This window comes from Sminthopsis crassicaudata, chromosome 4, assembly GCF_048593235.1.
Source record: "Sminthopsis crassicaudata isolate SCR6 chromosome 4, ASM4859323v1, whole genome shotgun sequence".
In the NCBI taxonomy this organism is placed as follows: domain Eukaryota; kingdom Metazoa; phylum Chordata; class Mammalia; order Dasyuromorphia; family Dasyuridae; genus Sminthopsis; species Sminthopsis crassicaudata.
Genome location: NC_133620.1, coordinates 5,155,651 through 5,171,152, shown reverse-complemented (window position 1 = coordinate 5,171,152; position 15,502 = coordinate 5,155,651). Strand labels below are relative to the sequence as shown.

Below are 15,502 nucleotides of genomic sequence, written 5' to 3'. Positions count from 1 at the left end.
TCCTTTCCACCCACCCACCCACCCACCATCCATCCATGCCCCCTCCCCCATCCGCCCTTCCGTCCCTCCATTGGTCCCTGGGGCTGAGACGGTCCCTTTCCGGGCGGCCTCCGTGCACTCTTCCACTCCGGGGCGGGGCGGGGCGGGGCGGGGCGGGGCCGGGGGGCGGGGAGTAGGGAGGGAGCTCGGTTTCCTTCTTAGCCAGGGAGGGCTAGGAACTGAACTTCAGCCCCGCTCCCGCCAGGGGGCGCGCTGCGGGGCAGTGAAAGACGCGGCCACGCCCTCGGCCCGCCTCAGCGGCGGTGGGGAGGGGCGGGTCTCACAGAGCGGCAGTGCGCAGGCGCACCCGCCTTGACAGGTAACGCCCAGGCGCTTGCGCGTGAGCGTGCGCGGGGCCGGCGGCGGCGCGGGGCTTGGAGCCGGCGAACATGGCGGCGCGCAGGGGTCTCGGCTGCGTCCGAAATGCCGCGGCCTGGGGCGGCCTGGGGCTCGGGCTGCTGCTGCTGCTGGCGCCGGGCTGTGGAGGCGCGGCCGACAAGCGCATCGAGGTAGTGGGAGGGGAAGCGAAGGAGGGAGGGCGCTGCGGTCTCTCCGCGGGGGGCGGGGTTTCCAGGCTGGGCGGGCCCTGGGGGGGAGGGCTTTTCTGGGTGGGCGGGGCCTTGCGAGAGGCGGTGCTGAAGGATCGGGGTGGGCGGGGCATGAAGTGCCGCGGGGGTGGGGCAGCCCCGGAGATTCTCCGTCTCTAAAGTGAACCTGGGACTCGGCTCCGCTTTCCCCGGATCCGGAGGTTACGAGAAGGCCCCGCCCTCCCCTCCAGGGGCCACCTCCCCAAGAGGCCGCTAAGAGGGGGGCGTGTCCCTGACCCTCCCCCTTCTCTGGCAGGAGCAGGCGGAGCAGCTTTTCCGGAGTGGCCACACGAACAACTGGGCGGTGCTGGTGAGTGCTCCCCGCCCCCCTTCCCTCCTCTCCCCCTGCCCCCCCCCCCAGCTATCCCGGGTCCCTGGGAGGAGGGGAGAGGCAGAAACACAAACAGAATTGCCTGTGAAGCAGCCTAAGCCTATGACAAGATTAGAAAAAGCATTGGTTAAAGCTAAGAGAGAAGGACAGGATATAAGTGATTTTATACATGCATATCCTGTGATTGAAGAGATTGACTCTGTAGGTCATAAAAGGAGAAGATATGCACCTTTAGATTTGAATAAAATTAAAGATTTGAAAAAAGGTTGTACCCTTTATGGGGCTACATCAGCTTATGTTAAAATGTTACTAGATGGTTTGTCTTATGAAGTCCTAACCCCGAATGATTGGAAATCCATAGCAAGGATATGCCTGGAACCTGGAGAAAATTTGTTATGGCTTGCGGAGTTTCATGAATTATGTAAAATTCAAGTCAGATGCAATTTGGAAATAGGAGTTAACACACAATTCACTTTTGAGCACTTAGCTGGTGAAGGTCAGTATGGAGAGAATTCAGAACAGATTAATTATACCATGACAATATATGAACAAATTGCTAAGGCTGCAATAAAAGCTTGGGGAGAGAAGGATCGGGGAGAGGCTTTCACTAAAATACAGCAAGATCGCAATGAACCTTTTGCAGATTTTGTGGGACGTTTGCAAACTGCTGTGAAAAGAACTATTGGAGAAAATGCAGCTACAGAAATAATGACCAGACATCTGGCTAAGGAACATGCCAATGAGATTTGCAAAAGAATTATATGGGGATTAGACAAAGATGCTCCTTTAGAGGAGATCATAAGACGCTGTGCTACAGTGGGAACAAATGCTTTTTACACCCGGACAATGATGAACGTGGAAAGACAGGGTCCCTCCTGGCAAAGGCCTTGTAGAGAAACTCGGCGATGTTTTCAATGTGGAAAAGTTGGACATCTAAGAGCTCAGTGTAGTTATGGAGATAGAGTGAGAAGACAGGGTGAGAGAAGACCTAAAACCCCATGTCCAAAATGTCCAAGGGTCTCCACTGGGCCTCCGAATGTAGATTGACCCGGGGAAATGAGAGGCGGGGCCCAGATCCAAGATATCAATCAAAGGACAGATGGGGCATGATGGCAACTGAGGCTACACCCAAAGAGCCTTTAGAAGGTCTGATGTGATCTATCAGCAGAAAAGCAATCACATGGCAGAAAGGGATTACCTGATCAGTCAGCCAAAAGGCAATCAGATTGCAGAAATGGATTACACGTGGGGAGCATACAGGCCTTTTAAACCAAGAGGGAAGTGTCCAGTACAAACAGCTCCAATGTAACTGCCAGGTAATGAGGAGAAATCCCCAAAGCAGTAAATAGAAGGGACTAGATAGGCTAACTGCCTGGGAGAGAGGGTTTGCTTGTATTTTAACAGAAGGAAACAGACGGAGAAGGAAACAAATGGGTGGCAACAAGCACCTGGAGAGAGACAGAAAAAGAAAAAAAAAACCTCAAAACAAAAGTCTAAGAAACATCTGACACTGAAAGAGCATGGCTGATAATGGGACTGTTGCAGGACTTGAAAACCAGCAGGAATCATTGGATTCCCTAACACAAGATGAAACTGTTACAGGACTTCAAAACTTGCAGGAATTATTGGATTCCTGACACATGAACTAATGGACAATAGATCCCTTTTAGACTGTTTCTAGGACTTATGGGCATGTCTAATTCCTCACGTTGATTCATGTTACTTGTTACATTACTTCTAGCCTGTGTCATATTGCTATGTGCTTATGTAATTTATGTAATTATGTGTAATACCTCCCATATTGATGGATTGATGTATACCTGTTTTAAGGGTGAGCCCCTTCAGAAACCCGCTAATCTGATTTGATTTCCCCTTTCCTTTGGTGTTTTCATCTCCCTTCTGAGATGTCAGGGAGGACACGGTCACCTCTTTTTCATGGTATTTTCATTCCCTTTTTGAGCAGTCTGGGAGCGTGTGACCACCTCCTTTTTATGATGTTTTCACTTTTTTGAGCAGTCAGGGAAGGGTGATCACCTTCTTTTTTTGGGTTCTCACCTCCTTGAGAAGGCAGGGAGGTCATGACCACCCTATGTTCTAAATCAAAAGAAAGGGGGGAGATGTTATGGGCCAGAACTTGAAACAAGGTGCTAATGCTTATGTACTTAGTTCACACTTTTAAAGGAGTTCACACATTAGTTCACACATTCGCGCCTTTAGAGAGCATGTATAAGGAGGCGTTTACAAGCTCACAGAAAGACAAGCCCACTCTTGGAGACAAAGACACTCATTCGAGATTCCCCTTTTGTGCTGGCTGGAGATTTGGAGGGAGCTCTTGGAACTAAGGAAAGAGACAGGCCTCTACTAAAACTAATCGGGCCCTAGGAAAAGAGACAAGACTTTGAAGGAGAAAATAAAGGATTTGGATGTTAACTCCTGGCTGCATTTGGGGTGATTATACTGAACTGAAATTAAGGCTGCCTCCAGAAGCTCCCCAAGAAACCTGCTCCCAGAGAAGATTAATCTTTAGAGAAGAACATTACAGTTTTCTGTTCTCTGTCCCTGAGGCTCCTCCCTTTCCTCCTCAGTCCCACACAGAGGTATTCTGGCTCCATGCAGGGTGGCCGGGCCCTTTGCCTTTCTCCTGGGCTCCCTGAGTTCCCCTTCCCGGTACTGCAGCCTCCCTGAATCCACCTCCCGGTGTGTCCTCCCTCTTTCTCATGTTGTTTCCTCCTGGCCCCCCTTAATTTCACTGGAACTTCAGAGGACACTTTTGTGAGCCCAACTGTTCTAGGAGGTTTTAGGGTCCAGATTTTGAGGAGTCAGTTCCAGTGAGTTGCATTCTTAGGACATGAAATCCCAGAGAAATGAGGGCGTCCAAGACCCAAGAACACATTTACTCCTGTCCGGTGCAGCCCTGCTCGGCTCGGGGCAACGGGAGGTTGAGCTCTCCCTCTGTCCCCAGTCTTGGCTCCGACTCACCAGTAACATGGCCGTGGCGGGCGGCGGCTCCACATTCTTGAGCTCCTTGAGTTCGGGGAAAGGGAGAAACGTGCTCCGGCTTTTGGTGTCTCCTGTCCCGGAGGAACTGATGAGCCGTTTTTGCTTTGCCTTTAGGTCTGCACTTCAAGATTCTGGTTCAATTATCGCCATGTGGCCAACACGCTCTCTGTTTATAGAAGCGTCAAGAGACTCGGGATTCCTGACAGGTAAGATCCTCCAGAAGGAGTTGGAGCTTCCTTCTCTGTCTTAAAATGGGCAAAAAAGCCCCAGTTAGATGAAAATGTCAGTGTGGTGAGCACCCCCAGAGCTCTGGGAGGGGCCTGGGCAGGCTTCCTGCCACCTGGAAGCTCAGCAGCTCCCGTGGGGGTCTCCCCACAGCCACTGCCCTGCTCAGTCAGCTCCTGGGGCGCCCCAGTATGCTCTGTTGGGCACTCGGGCCTTTCGAGGTCTCCTCACCCTTACTCTCCGATCGGGCCGGCCCTGGCTCTTCCATGAGCAGCTCCCTCCATTCTCAGTCAGGCCTTCCCCTTGGGTATAAACGTGCATCAGTGTAAGCACACAGTGTGTGCAAGTGTGCAGAGTGTGTGCACATGTGAGTGTGCATGTATATGCATGTGTGAGCTTGTGTGTATGTGCAAGTGCACATGTGTGTACTGAATGCACACACGTGTGCACATGTGGGCGTGATGGGCGTGCACTGTGCTGAGTGTGTGCATGTGTGTGCTGAGTGTGTGTGAGTGTGCATGTGTGCACTGAGTTTGTGCACATGTACACAGTGTGGGTGTGCATTGTGTGTGTGCATATGTGCATGTGTGAGTGTGCACATGTGTACTGAGTATGTGTGCACGTGTGTACTGAGTGTGTGTGCACATGTGTACTGAGTGTGTGCGCATGTGTGTGTGTAACCCTTCTGCACACCTTTGTTCCGCGTCCTCCCCCGCCATTCTGTGCGCTCCTAAAGGCTGACGCCCATCCCTTGCCTCTTGTGGTCCCCATCATGCAGCCTGAGCGCGGCCCCAAGGAGCTCCTCGGTCCCTGGACACTGACCATGGCTCGTTCTATTGTTATCCTGTAGGGAATTTGTGGAACGTCACCTTGTCAAGTAGGAGTCATGGGGGGAAAGGGTTTTTTGCTATGTGCCCAGTGGGGGGGGGCAGCTCAGCACCCCCAGGATTCCCCCGACTCACCACCAGGTGCCCATGGCGACCTGGGGCTCTCCCTTGTCGTGCCTGATGCATGCTGGTGAGGGGAGCTTGGTCCACAGTAAAAGAGCAGGAGGGCACTTTGCAGATTTCCTTAATCTCTAGAAAGGCTATTTTAAAAATCATTCATTTTCTGTTTCCTTCAACAGTTTTTTTAAAATATTTATTCATTTTGAATTTAAATGCAAAAAGACCAGAAGAAAGTGCGTTTTCATGTCCGTAGCCCAGTGTGAGGAGAGGGTTCGGTGTAAGGTCACGGATCTCCGTCTCACTCTGCTTACGGTTTTTGGAAAAGTTGTCATAAATCCTCGCCGTTTTCTAGAACACCCACTTTTCTCTGCTTCCTCCTGGGTTTTCGTTTGTTCTCTGCATTGCCCCTGTTATCTTTTCTCTCCCTGCCCACCCCATGCCGGAGAAGGCCGCCATCGCACACACGCGCACGGCTGTGACTTGCGCTCAGACACGAGATCACGCTTGTGGCCCTTGGCGCTCTCTCGGGAGGCGGCCGCCATCTTTCTCCCTGACTCCTCCGCAGCCCAGGTGAGCATCTGGCTCACTCAGAACGGCCTCCCGCGCCCAGCTGTTCTCGGCACCGTGTGGCTGGCTCTGTGTGCGCATTCTCTCGGCTCAGCTCGTGGTGCTTTTTGTTGTTGTGTGCAAGTCCGCCATGTTGTTCTAGTCAGCCAGCTCATTATTTCTTATGCTACAGCAGTCTTCCGTCATGATCGCGTACACAGCTCATTCAGCCGTTCTTGGGGGGGACCGTAGAGCCCGGGAGCTGCTCTCGGGGGAGCCGTTTGTCGGGGACTGTAGAGCCCGGAGCCGCTCTCAGGGAGACCCAAGAGTAAGACTTGGGTTAAGCGTTTGGCCATAGACTCTCATCTGCTGGCCTTTGTGCATCATCGGTGGCTTCCACAAAACTCCTCCCAAATTCCCACTTCATATCTTATGCTGACCTGCAATATATCAGAAGCATGATGGGGAAAGTCATGCTGTGGAAGGGATGACTGTAGGCAGACATCTAAATCAATTAATTACCGGTGCAGACGCATCGGTATATTAACACAGTAATCATTTTGTATATTACATGTTAATAATATATTCATGTTGATATCACTATGTTATATTGACATGTTAATACATTATGATTATATCTATTGCTATATATCAGTAATGACAACATTTTAATAGGAGTAATGTGAAATATGATTTGTGAAAATGTTGATTACAGCTGGCTGATTCAGTGTCTTGAAGTTGGTCAATCAGTATTTATAAGTCATCGTCAGGCACTGTGCAAAGTGCCCCCAGGGGGCTCCATCTGATGAGAAGACCCCTTGCAGACAGACTCCGGATGGATTCGTTGAAAACAATCAATAGAGGGCTGGCCCTGGACTTCTGGGACATAGAAAGGCTTCCCGTGGAGTATGGAGGAAGCCAGGAGGCCCAGATGAGGAGGGAGAACATCAGTCATTTCATTTCAGTGCTTTTTTGTGAAATGGTTGTCATAGCTAGAAAAGATCTCTCCCCAAGCTACGCAGAAGTCCAGTGTTGATTGCATTGACACATCACGCTTTTTATTTTTCAGTCCCTCCCTTCAGTTCTGGAAAGATTTTTGTTAGAATTAGGCTAGTAAATTCCCATCTTCCCCAGTGTTTATCAGTTGCTCTTATAGATTGATTGGAAGCTGTTGGCATTTTGTATTTGTATCGCTTAAGCTCATTGAACACAACTTTTTCATTCAAGATTTGTAAAGATTATTTTATCTCCGTCTCTAAAACATGCCTGAAGATAGTTTCCATAGGTGATAAATCACCTGACCATGGAAGTTTTCCCAAACATTCATTTACCAAAATTCCCTCTTCTTAGTGCGCACTTTTTGAAAGTCACTCACTTTACTCCTCAAAGCCGAAACAAACAAAAGCCAACTTGGAAACCTCCCCTTGTGCTGCCTGTGAGCAGGGGCAGCTCCTGAGAGCGGCTGTTCCGTAGGCATGGGGGGGTTCACGCTTTTCCACTCCGGGCGGGCTTGGTGGTTTAGCTCCACACGGAGACCAGAGGGTGGTGGGGAAGATGTTAATAATGTAGCTTAGGTGGGAAAGTGTGTCATGATTCGGTTTGGCTTTTCAGAGAGCTCGTTATTTACCAGCACACCTGCTAAAGTGAGTTCGTAATTAATGTCAGTGACTAAAAAACAGCTCCTGCTGCATGTGGAGGGGCCAGGATGGCCCCACAAATGCCCCCACAAAGACCTCCCTGCAGTCAGCGTGCCATGTGTCTGGACAGTCTGCGTTTTCCCGGATGCCGCGTGGCTTAGGGTCCGTTTGGCCTCATTGCTGAGACGTGGGTCCGAGTCGAGATTTTGCATGGATAGACTGAGCTTCCTGCAGGGATGCGGCCCGCTCCCCTGTTCACTGGTCCTGCCAGGCTCCGGCCCTCAGAGGGCGGGATCCTGGGAAAGTGCTACAGGAGCTCGCTGCAGGCCTTGTGCTGCATGTGTCTTGTGCGTGTTTCTGGTCAGACTCGAAAGCCTTTTCTGAGGTGGTTTTTTCATTCTGTCTGCCTGCGCTGTCTGGCCGGATGTGAGCGTGATGGGTGGGACAGTAGTGAGTCAGGTCTGCCTCGGAGAACGTCACCACGGAGGATGGAGGACGCCGCCGCAGAGGACATCACCACGGAGGACGTCGTGGAGGACCCGGGAGAAGGAAGAGCCTGTCCGTGGGGCTGTCCATGGGGAGGCGCTGTCCGGGGTCCTTTAGGTTTTATTGGCAGGAGCAGTTGGCCTTCTTTGAGAATTCCTGCTCCAGTGAAGCAGCTTCCTTATAGAAGGGGGAAGATGTGTTTTTCATTATGAAAGGATAGTGTTTTATCCCTCTGTAGTACGAGTCAGAACAGCTGAAGAGATGACCTTCGAATTTGGCAGTCCTTACTTATTTCAAAAAAGAAATTTAGCCAATTTTCAAGAAAATCATGTTTCAGTTTAGAACTTTCCTGTATCTTGAACATATGCAGCAGAACATTTTCTACTTGAGCCGATCACATGCTTTGTTAATTTATTCTCTGTTTGGGCAGCTTAGTTTTATGGTTGAAGAATCGAACCGTTGCCCTCTTTTTTTTTTTTTTTAAATTTTTATTTTATTTTATAATTATAACTTTTTTTTTTTTTGACAGTACATATGCATGGTAATTTTTTACAACATTATCCCTTGCACTTACTTCTGTTCAGATTTTTTCCCTTCCTCCCCCAACCCCCTCCCCCAGATGGCAAGCAGTCTTATACATGTTAAATATATTACAGTATATTCTAGATACAATATATGTGTGTAGAACCGAATTTTTTGTTGCACAGGAAGAATTGGATTCAGAAGGTAAAAATAACAGTTTACACTCATTTCCCAGTGTCCCTTTTCTGGATGTAGCTGATTCTGTCCATCATTGATCAATTAATTGGAATTGGATTAGCTCTTCTCTATGTTGAAGATATTCATTTCCATCAGAATACATCCTCATACAGTATCATTGTTGAAGTGTATAATGATCTTCTGGTTCTGCTCGTTTCACTCACCATCAGTTGATGTAAGTCTCTCCAACCCTCTCTGTATTCCTCCTGTTGGTCATTTCTTACAGAACAATGATATTCCATAACCTTCATATACCATAATTTACCCAACCATTCTCCAACTGATGGACATTCATCCAATTATACTAATCAATTATACTAATCGTTTTCCTAATATTAAACCAGCCCTGCATTCCTGGTATGAATCCTACTTGGTCATAGTGTATTATCCTGGGGATGATTTTCTGAAGTCTATTTACTAATATCTTATTTAAGATTTTAGCATCAATATTCATTAAGGAAATTGGTCTATAGTTTTCTTTCTCAGTTTTCGATCTACCTGGTTTAGGTATCAGTACCATGTCTGTGTCATAGAAGGAATTTGGTAGGACTCCTTCAATCCCTATTTTTTCAAATAGTTTACATAGCATTGGAGTTAGTTGTTCTTTAAATGTTTGGTAGAATTCACATGTAAATCCATCTGGTCCTGGGGACTTTTTCTTAGGAAGTTGGTTAATAGCTTGGTCGATTTCTTTTTCTGAGATGGGACTATTTAGACTACTTACTTCTTCCTCTGTTCATCTGGGCAAGCTATATTTTTGAAGGTATTCTTCCATTTCATTTAAGTTATCGAATTTATCGGCATAAAGTTGAGCAAAGTAGCTCCTAACTATTGTTCTAATTTCCTCTTCATTAGTGGTGAGTTCACCCTTTTCATTTTCAAGACTAACAATTTGCTTTTTCTCTTTCCTTTTTTTAATCAGGTTTACTAAGGGTTTGTCTATTTTGTTGGTTTTTTCATAGAACCAACTCTTAGTTTTATGAATTAATTCAATAGTTTTTTTACTTTCAATTTTATTAATCTCACCTTTTATTTTTTGAATTTCAAGTTTTGTGTTTGTCTGGGGGTTTTTAATTTGTTCCTTTTCTAGCAATTTTAGTTGTAAGCCCAATTCGTTGGCCCTCTCTTTCTCTATTTTATGCAAGTAGGCCTGTAGAGATATAAAACTTCCCCTAATTACTGCTTTGGCTGTATCCCACACATTTTGGTATGATGTCTCATTATTGTCATTTTCTTGGGTGAAGTTATTAATTATGTCTATGATTTGCTGTTTCACCCAATCATTCTTTAGTATAAGATTATTTAGTTTCCAATTATTTTTTGGTCTATTTTCCCCTGGCTTTTTATTAAATGTAATTTTGATTGCATTGTGGTCTGAAAAGGATGCATTTACTATTTCTGCCTTACTGCATTTGATTTTGAGGTTTTTATGCCCTAGTATATGATCAATTTTTGTATAGGTTCCATGAACTGCTGAGAAGAAAGTATACTCCTTTCTGTCTCCATTTAGCTTTCGCCAAAGATCTATCATATCAAACTTTTCTAGTATTCTATTTACCTCTTTGACTTCTTTCTTATTTATTTTGTGGTTTGATTTATCTAATTCTGAGAGTGCAAGGTTGAGATCTCCCACTATTATAGTTTTGCTGTCTATTTCCTCTTGCAGGTCTCTTAATTTCTCTTTTAAGAATTTAGATGCTGCACCGCTTGGTGCATACATGTTTAATATTGATACTGCTTCACTATTGATGCTTCCCTTTAGCAGGATATAATGCCCTTCCTTATCTCTTTTAATTAGATCAATTTTTGTTTTTGCTTGATCTGAGATGAGGATGGCTACCCCTGCTTTTTTGGCTTCACCTGAAGCATAGTAGATTCTGCTCCACCCTTTTACTTTTATTCTGAATGTATCACCCTGTTTCAGGTGTGTTTCTGTAAACAACATATAGTAGGATTCTGACTTTTAATCCAGTCTGCTAACTGCTTCCTCTTTATGAGGGAGTTTACTCCATTCACATTTATGGTTAGAAGGACTAATTCTATATTGCTTGCCATCCTATTAACCCCTGCTTAGGCTTTTCCCCTTTCCTTCCCTCTTACCCTCCTACCCAGTATTAAACTTGTGAATAGCCCTCCCTTTTTAGGATCCCTCCCCCACCTTAAAGTTCCTCCCCTTATTTTACCCCTTTTCCTTACAATTTCTGTATTCTCTTCCCCTTAGCTTACTCCTCCCCTCTCACTTTTCAATGAAATGGAAGAAGTTTCACCATAAATCGAATATGTCTATTGATACACACTATGTTCATCTCCCTCCTTTCTTTCTCTCAGATATAATAGGTTACCTTTTCCTCTTCATGAGATGGAGTACCACCACTTTACCCTTTTTTATGATATAATTTCCTTTCCACCTCTAGTTTCTAAGACAAATTGTACATATGTTCTTTACATATTTTTTTGGCAGAAGTATAGTTCTCAAGATTTCTTTTTACCTTTTTAGAAATCTCTTGAGTTCTGTATTTGAAGATCAACCGTTGCCCTCTTTTAAGCCCGCTCGTGTTATCTATTGGCAATGACAGGTGCTCTTGAAAAAAGCCTGCTTCGGCCGCCACTCCGGGGCCATCTGCTCCCTGAAGAGGTTTTCCGAATTCTTTGAAGTTGTCTTAGGTCGTCGCCTCGACTGTTCACAGCTGATCGTTGGGTGGCTCTGCCGTAACCAGGCGCCGCATCCTACAGTAACTGGTGTCATTGTTCCCTTCACTCTGCATCGGCCACGTGAGCCTTCCCGGGTTTTCCTGAGGCTTGTCAGTTCTCCCAGCGCAAGAACATTCCGCCGCAGTCATACTCTATGACTTGCCTGGCCATTCCCCACCGGAGGGGCTTCCCCTTCGGGTCCAGTCCTTGGTCACCACAAACCAAGTTGCTGTAAATGCTGGTGCTCTTTCTTGGATCTCTGTGGGGTATTGAGTGTGGGCCCAAGTTAACAGCCTTTGGGAGTCGTTCCAGATTGCTCTAGGACAGATGGGTCACTTTGTGGTTCCCCCAGCCAACTGTAGGATCTGTTTCATCTTGGGGTGCTTAGGGGGCTCATCAGGGACTGAGGGGCAACCAGCTGACTGTCCTGGTTTTCTTCTCTGAGGTTCTTCTCTGTTTCCCCAGATGGAATTGGCCGTAGTCTCCCACCACCCTGGCACTTTCTGGGCAAGTGGATGGTCCGTGTGGGTGTTTGGTGGCTTCCATAGGTCTCGGGGCTCGGCCGTGGCTGCGGTTTCCTTTGGTTAAGCTTCTGAACGAATGATCATAGTGGGTCCCCTCTGCTTTTGCAGAAATTCATGAGGCGCTTACGAGAGTTAGAAATGTTTCCTCTGGAAGGTTTTGTTTTCCTCTTTGTGCCTCTCCCCGAGCCCCCCACTCTCAGGAGCTTCTGCTCCTTTTTTGTATGTTCTTCACCCTTTCTTTCCTCCTAATCCCCCCAGACAGTAGGCTCATCAAGGCAGGCACTCCGTGCTCTCCCGGTGGGCCAGCCCTGCGTCCTCGCGCCGCAGCCTTTGTGTGCCTTTGCTGAATGCACTGAAGTGAAGAGCCATGATAGTCCAGGCTCAATTTGGCGACTTTTTCAAACCACTACTTCAGGAAATGAAGTGTTCCCTGGGAGGCTTCAAATCCTGGGGCTAGACATATTTTCCCGAGTCCCAGCGTGCTGTCGCAGGAATGGCATTTCCTTAATGATCTGCAGTGTTGTAACGGTTCCTCTCTGTTTACGTCTTAGGTTCTAGTGTCTAGTGCGCTGGCAGTGGTACTGCCCTGCTTTGTGAGATCACTCATCTAAGGAAGTGCTAAGGAACAGGTGCAAAGCCGTTGGAAATAAATGGCCTTGTGGTAGCAATCTGCATGATGAGGTCAGACAGCTGCCTGTAATCAGCTAAATGGGAGACTTTTCACGAGGGGAGTTTGGATTAAATGTAAAACTCTGTCTAGTTGAGAAAGACAGTAAATATATAAATTATAAACCATGGAGACCAAATTTCTCTCTTTTTAGACCATACAGTGTAAGCAAGATGCAAATCCCTGAAATGACCTCGAAAGTGCCTTGGGGTTTCTCGAGCCACAGGAACGAATGCCGTTGCTCCTCCGGCTGATCAAGGTGGCTTGGGTCTTTTTCTCTCCCGTGGGACGCGAGTTAGAATGATGCTCTTTGTCTATTCCAGTCACATCGTGCTGATGCTTGCGGACGACATGGCGTGCAACCCCAGAAACCCTAAGCCGGCCACTGTGTTTAGCCACAAGAACATGGAACTGAACGTTTATGGAGATGACGTGGAAGTCGATTATAGAAGCTACGAGGTGAGCGGCTTAACACGGAAAAGTGTCTTTAACTTTATTATCTGTTTAGTGAGAGTTCCCTTTGTCTTTTCACACGGCCTCCATTTTTAATTGCACTGATTGGACAGAGCCGGGTCACTGCCCACTCTCCCTCCGGCGCCCTACGGGGAGCCTGAGTGCTCTCGTTGTCTCAGGCTGCGGCCCAAGTGCAGTGCATCAGCATTTGATCTTAGCTTACGCAGTGATTTTCTCTGCATACCCAATGAACTTATACTGAAAGTAATCAATCAGTTCAAATGTTGAGACCAGATACATTTTATTTCCCCCGCGTTTTAGGGATTCTGGGAATCTGCTCCCCCTTTAAGAAGGGCGTTTTTCTAATATTTAGCCATACCAACCAGGGGGTGCCGTCTGGGATCTGGAACGGGTCATTCTCACTGGGAGGGGGCAGCTGATTATCTGCAGAGGATGAGGAGGAGACTGGGAAGCCTTCTGGGCTGTGTTGTGGTTCCGAGCTCAGCCTGCAGAATACGGGTGTCCAGGGCCCTTCTGGGGGCGCCCTTGGCCACGATGCCCCCGAGGTCTCCGGACCCCCTGTAGGGCGTCTCCTCTGTGGGGGCGTCTCCTCTCTGGGAGCCAAGGCCCGGTCCTGCAGCCGTGGCCCCGGGGAGGGGAGCCCTGTCTGCTCTCTCGGGCACGGTGACCTGACATCTGCCTCTCTTCAGAGCCCGGCTTTTGCTCCGGCTCTGCCCCGGCTTGGCTCCCCGAGCCCCCACGGGCAGTAAGCCGCCAGGTCCCGCTGTCCCTGACCTCATCCCCTTGTGTTCCGTCTCCCTCCCCTCATCCTTCCTGTGGCCTCGCTTTGGGGCCTTCTGGGCGCAGAGTTAGCTCAGCTCAGCTTGATGGTGCCTGGCCCCCGGTACAGCCAGGCCGACCGGCCCTACTCCTGCCCGCCTCATTTCTGGTCCCTTGGGGGGTAGACTCGCTGAGGGAGGGCCAGGGGTCCGTGCTGTCCTTGGCTCCTCCCACCTGCCCCTTCTTCTCTGGACTCTGAGCACATCTTGCCTGGAGCTCGAGCCCCCAGTCTCCACCTTCTCCTTCCCTCAGCCCCCAGGCTGGTGCGACCACGCAGCTCCCACCTTCGTGATGCTTCTGGGCGCCTCTGCGGGCCTGGGCTGGTGCCCCCCCTTTGTCCCTACTCACGTGCAGCTTTCGAGGCCCTGGTCCATCTGTGTCCCCCCGGGCAGGGGTCCTCCCCCTAAGGCTGTCACAAGGCCCCAGGTCTGTGACCAGGGAGACGGAGGGACCCGTTGTCCGTTTGTCTCCGTCTCCCTGTCACCTCGGGCTGTTTGACTCTGTGACTTCTCCCACCTTCGCTCCGTGCGGAAGCTTCCCTTGGAGCCCGACTGGGTCCAGCCGGGATCAGTCTGACATGGGGGAAGACTCTGATATGAGTCTCAGGTGAGCTGGTCTCCTGTGGGCCCCAAGCCTTAACTCCGCCCTTTTTCTAGAGCGCACAGTGAGCGGCACTTAAAGGCCCAAGTCTAAAAGTGACTGAAAGTAGGAGACTGAGCAGTCAGGGCCGGGCTTGTCGACGTTCCAGAACCGCGGAGGGGAGAGCCCGTTGGGCCGCTTTCTCTGGGCTGCAGACGGGCTAACTCCTGGCTTTTTCAGGTGACCGTGGAGAACTTTCTGCGCGTGCTGACGGGGAGGGTCCCCCCCAGCACCCCGCGGTCCAAGCGCCTCCTTTCTGACGACAGAAGCAACATCCTGATTTATATGACGGGTAGGTCAGGGGGTCGCCGGCCGTCTGAGCCTCTCGGGCGGGTCGTATTGAGCAGAAAGGGACTGGAAGTGGCTCCTTGTGCACCCTGGGCACATAATGGTGGGAATCTCCGCCCCTGAGCTGCCATGGCATTCGTGGCCTGTGGAGAGGGGATCCGGTCACCAGGAGGGGAAGCAGACGCTCCCGAGGCCTTTCCAAGGAGAGGCCGAGCCCCGATGCCAGCCCCGGGATAAACTCACCCAGTGGTGGCTGTGTCACCCAGCAGCAGCAGCTTACAGGAAGCTTCTGCCAGGACTCCTCAGGTGGAGGAGGGCTCGGGTTCGAGCACCCACTCCTTGTCGGGGCGAGGGGTCCTCCTTTCTGATAGCTGTGACTTGGAGGGGAGACGGGAAGGAACGCCTTTGATCCAAGGGAATTGGAGGCAGCTAGGGACCTTGGGGGTCCGCGACTTCCCCCTTCGCTCCCAGGAGCCTCGGCCTGCGAGTGTCCTGAATGGGCTGGCCGGAGTGGTCTGGATGGGGGGCAGCCGACGGGGAGGCTACGTGGGAGTCGGCCTTCCCTGTCACAGGTCTCAGCTTCTGGCCCAGGGAGCCCAGCTCTCCCCCCGGGGCCCACACCTCCCGCCAGGGCCTATTCCACTTGTGTACAGGCCTGGCCAGGCCACCTCTGGGGGCCGTGCCCTCCTGTGCCCCGGTCAGCCGGCTGAGCAGGCCTTTTAGGAGATGCTCGTGCTCTTCCTGCCCCTTTGGGCCTGCAGGCCTCGGGGCCCATTGCCTGGCATCCAGAGGAGCTGGAGGCGTGCAGTCTGCCCCTGTCCTAAAACGGGGCGCAGTCACTTT

At 49.7% G+C, this 15,502-nt stretch overlaps 1 protein-coding gene across 1 annotated transcript in view; it reads left to right on the top strand.

Moving 5' to 3' along the window:
* The first annotated feature begins 331 nt into the window (after window positions 1-331).
* PIGK (phosphatidylinositol glycan anchor biosynthesis class K) overlaps window positions 332-15,502 on the top strand; it is a 33,685-nt gene continuing 18,514 nt past the window's right edge. Inside the window, exons 1-5 of the mRNA XM_074265596.1 lie at window positions 332-548; window positions 883-936; window positions 4,072-4,163; window positions 12,763-12,898; window positions 14,552-14,663. Coding sequence (XP_074121697.1) covers window positions 429-548; window positions 883-936; window positions 4,072-4,163; window positions 12,763-12,898; window positions 14,552-14,663 — 514 coding nt within the window. The 5' untranslated portion in view covers window positions 332-428. The remainder of the gene's footprint in view (window positions 549-882; window positions 937-4,071; window positions 4,164-12,762; window positions 12,899-14,551; window positions 14,664-15,502) is intronic.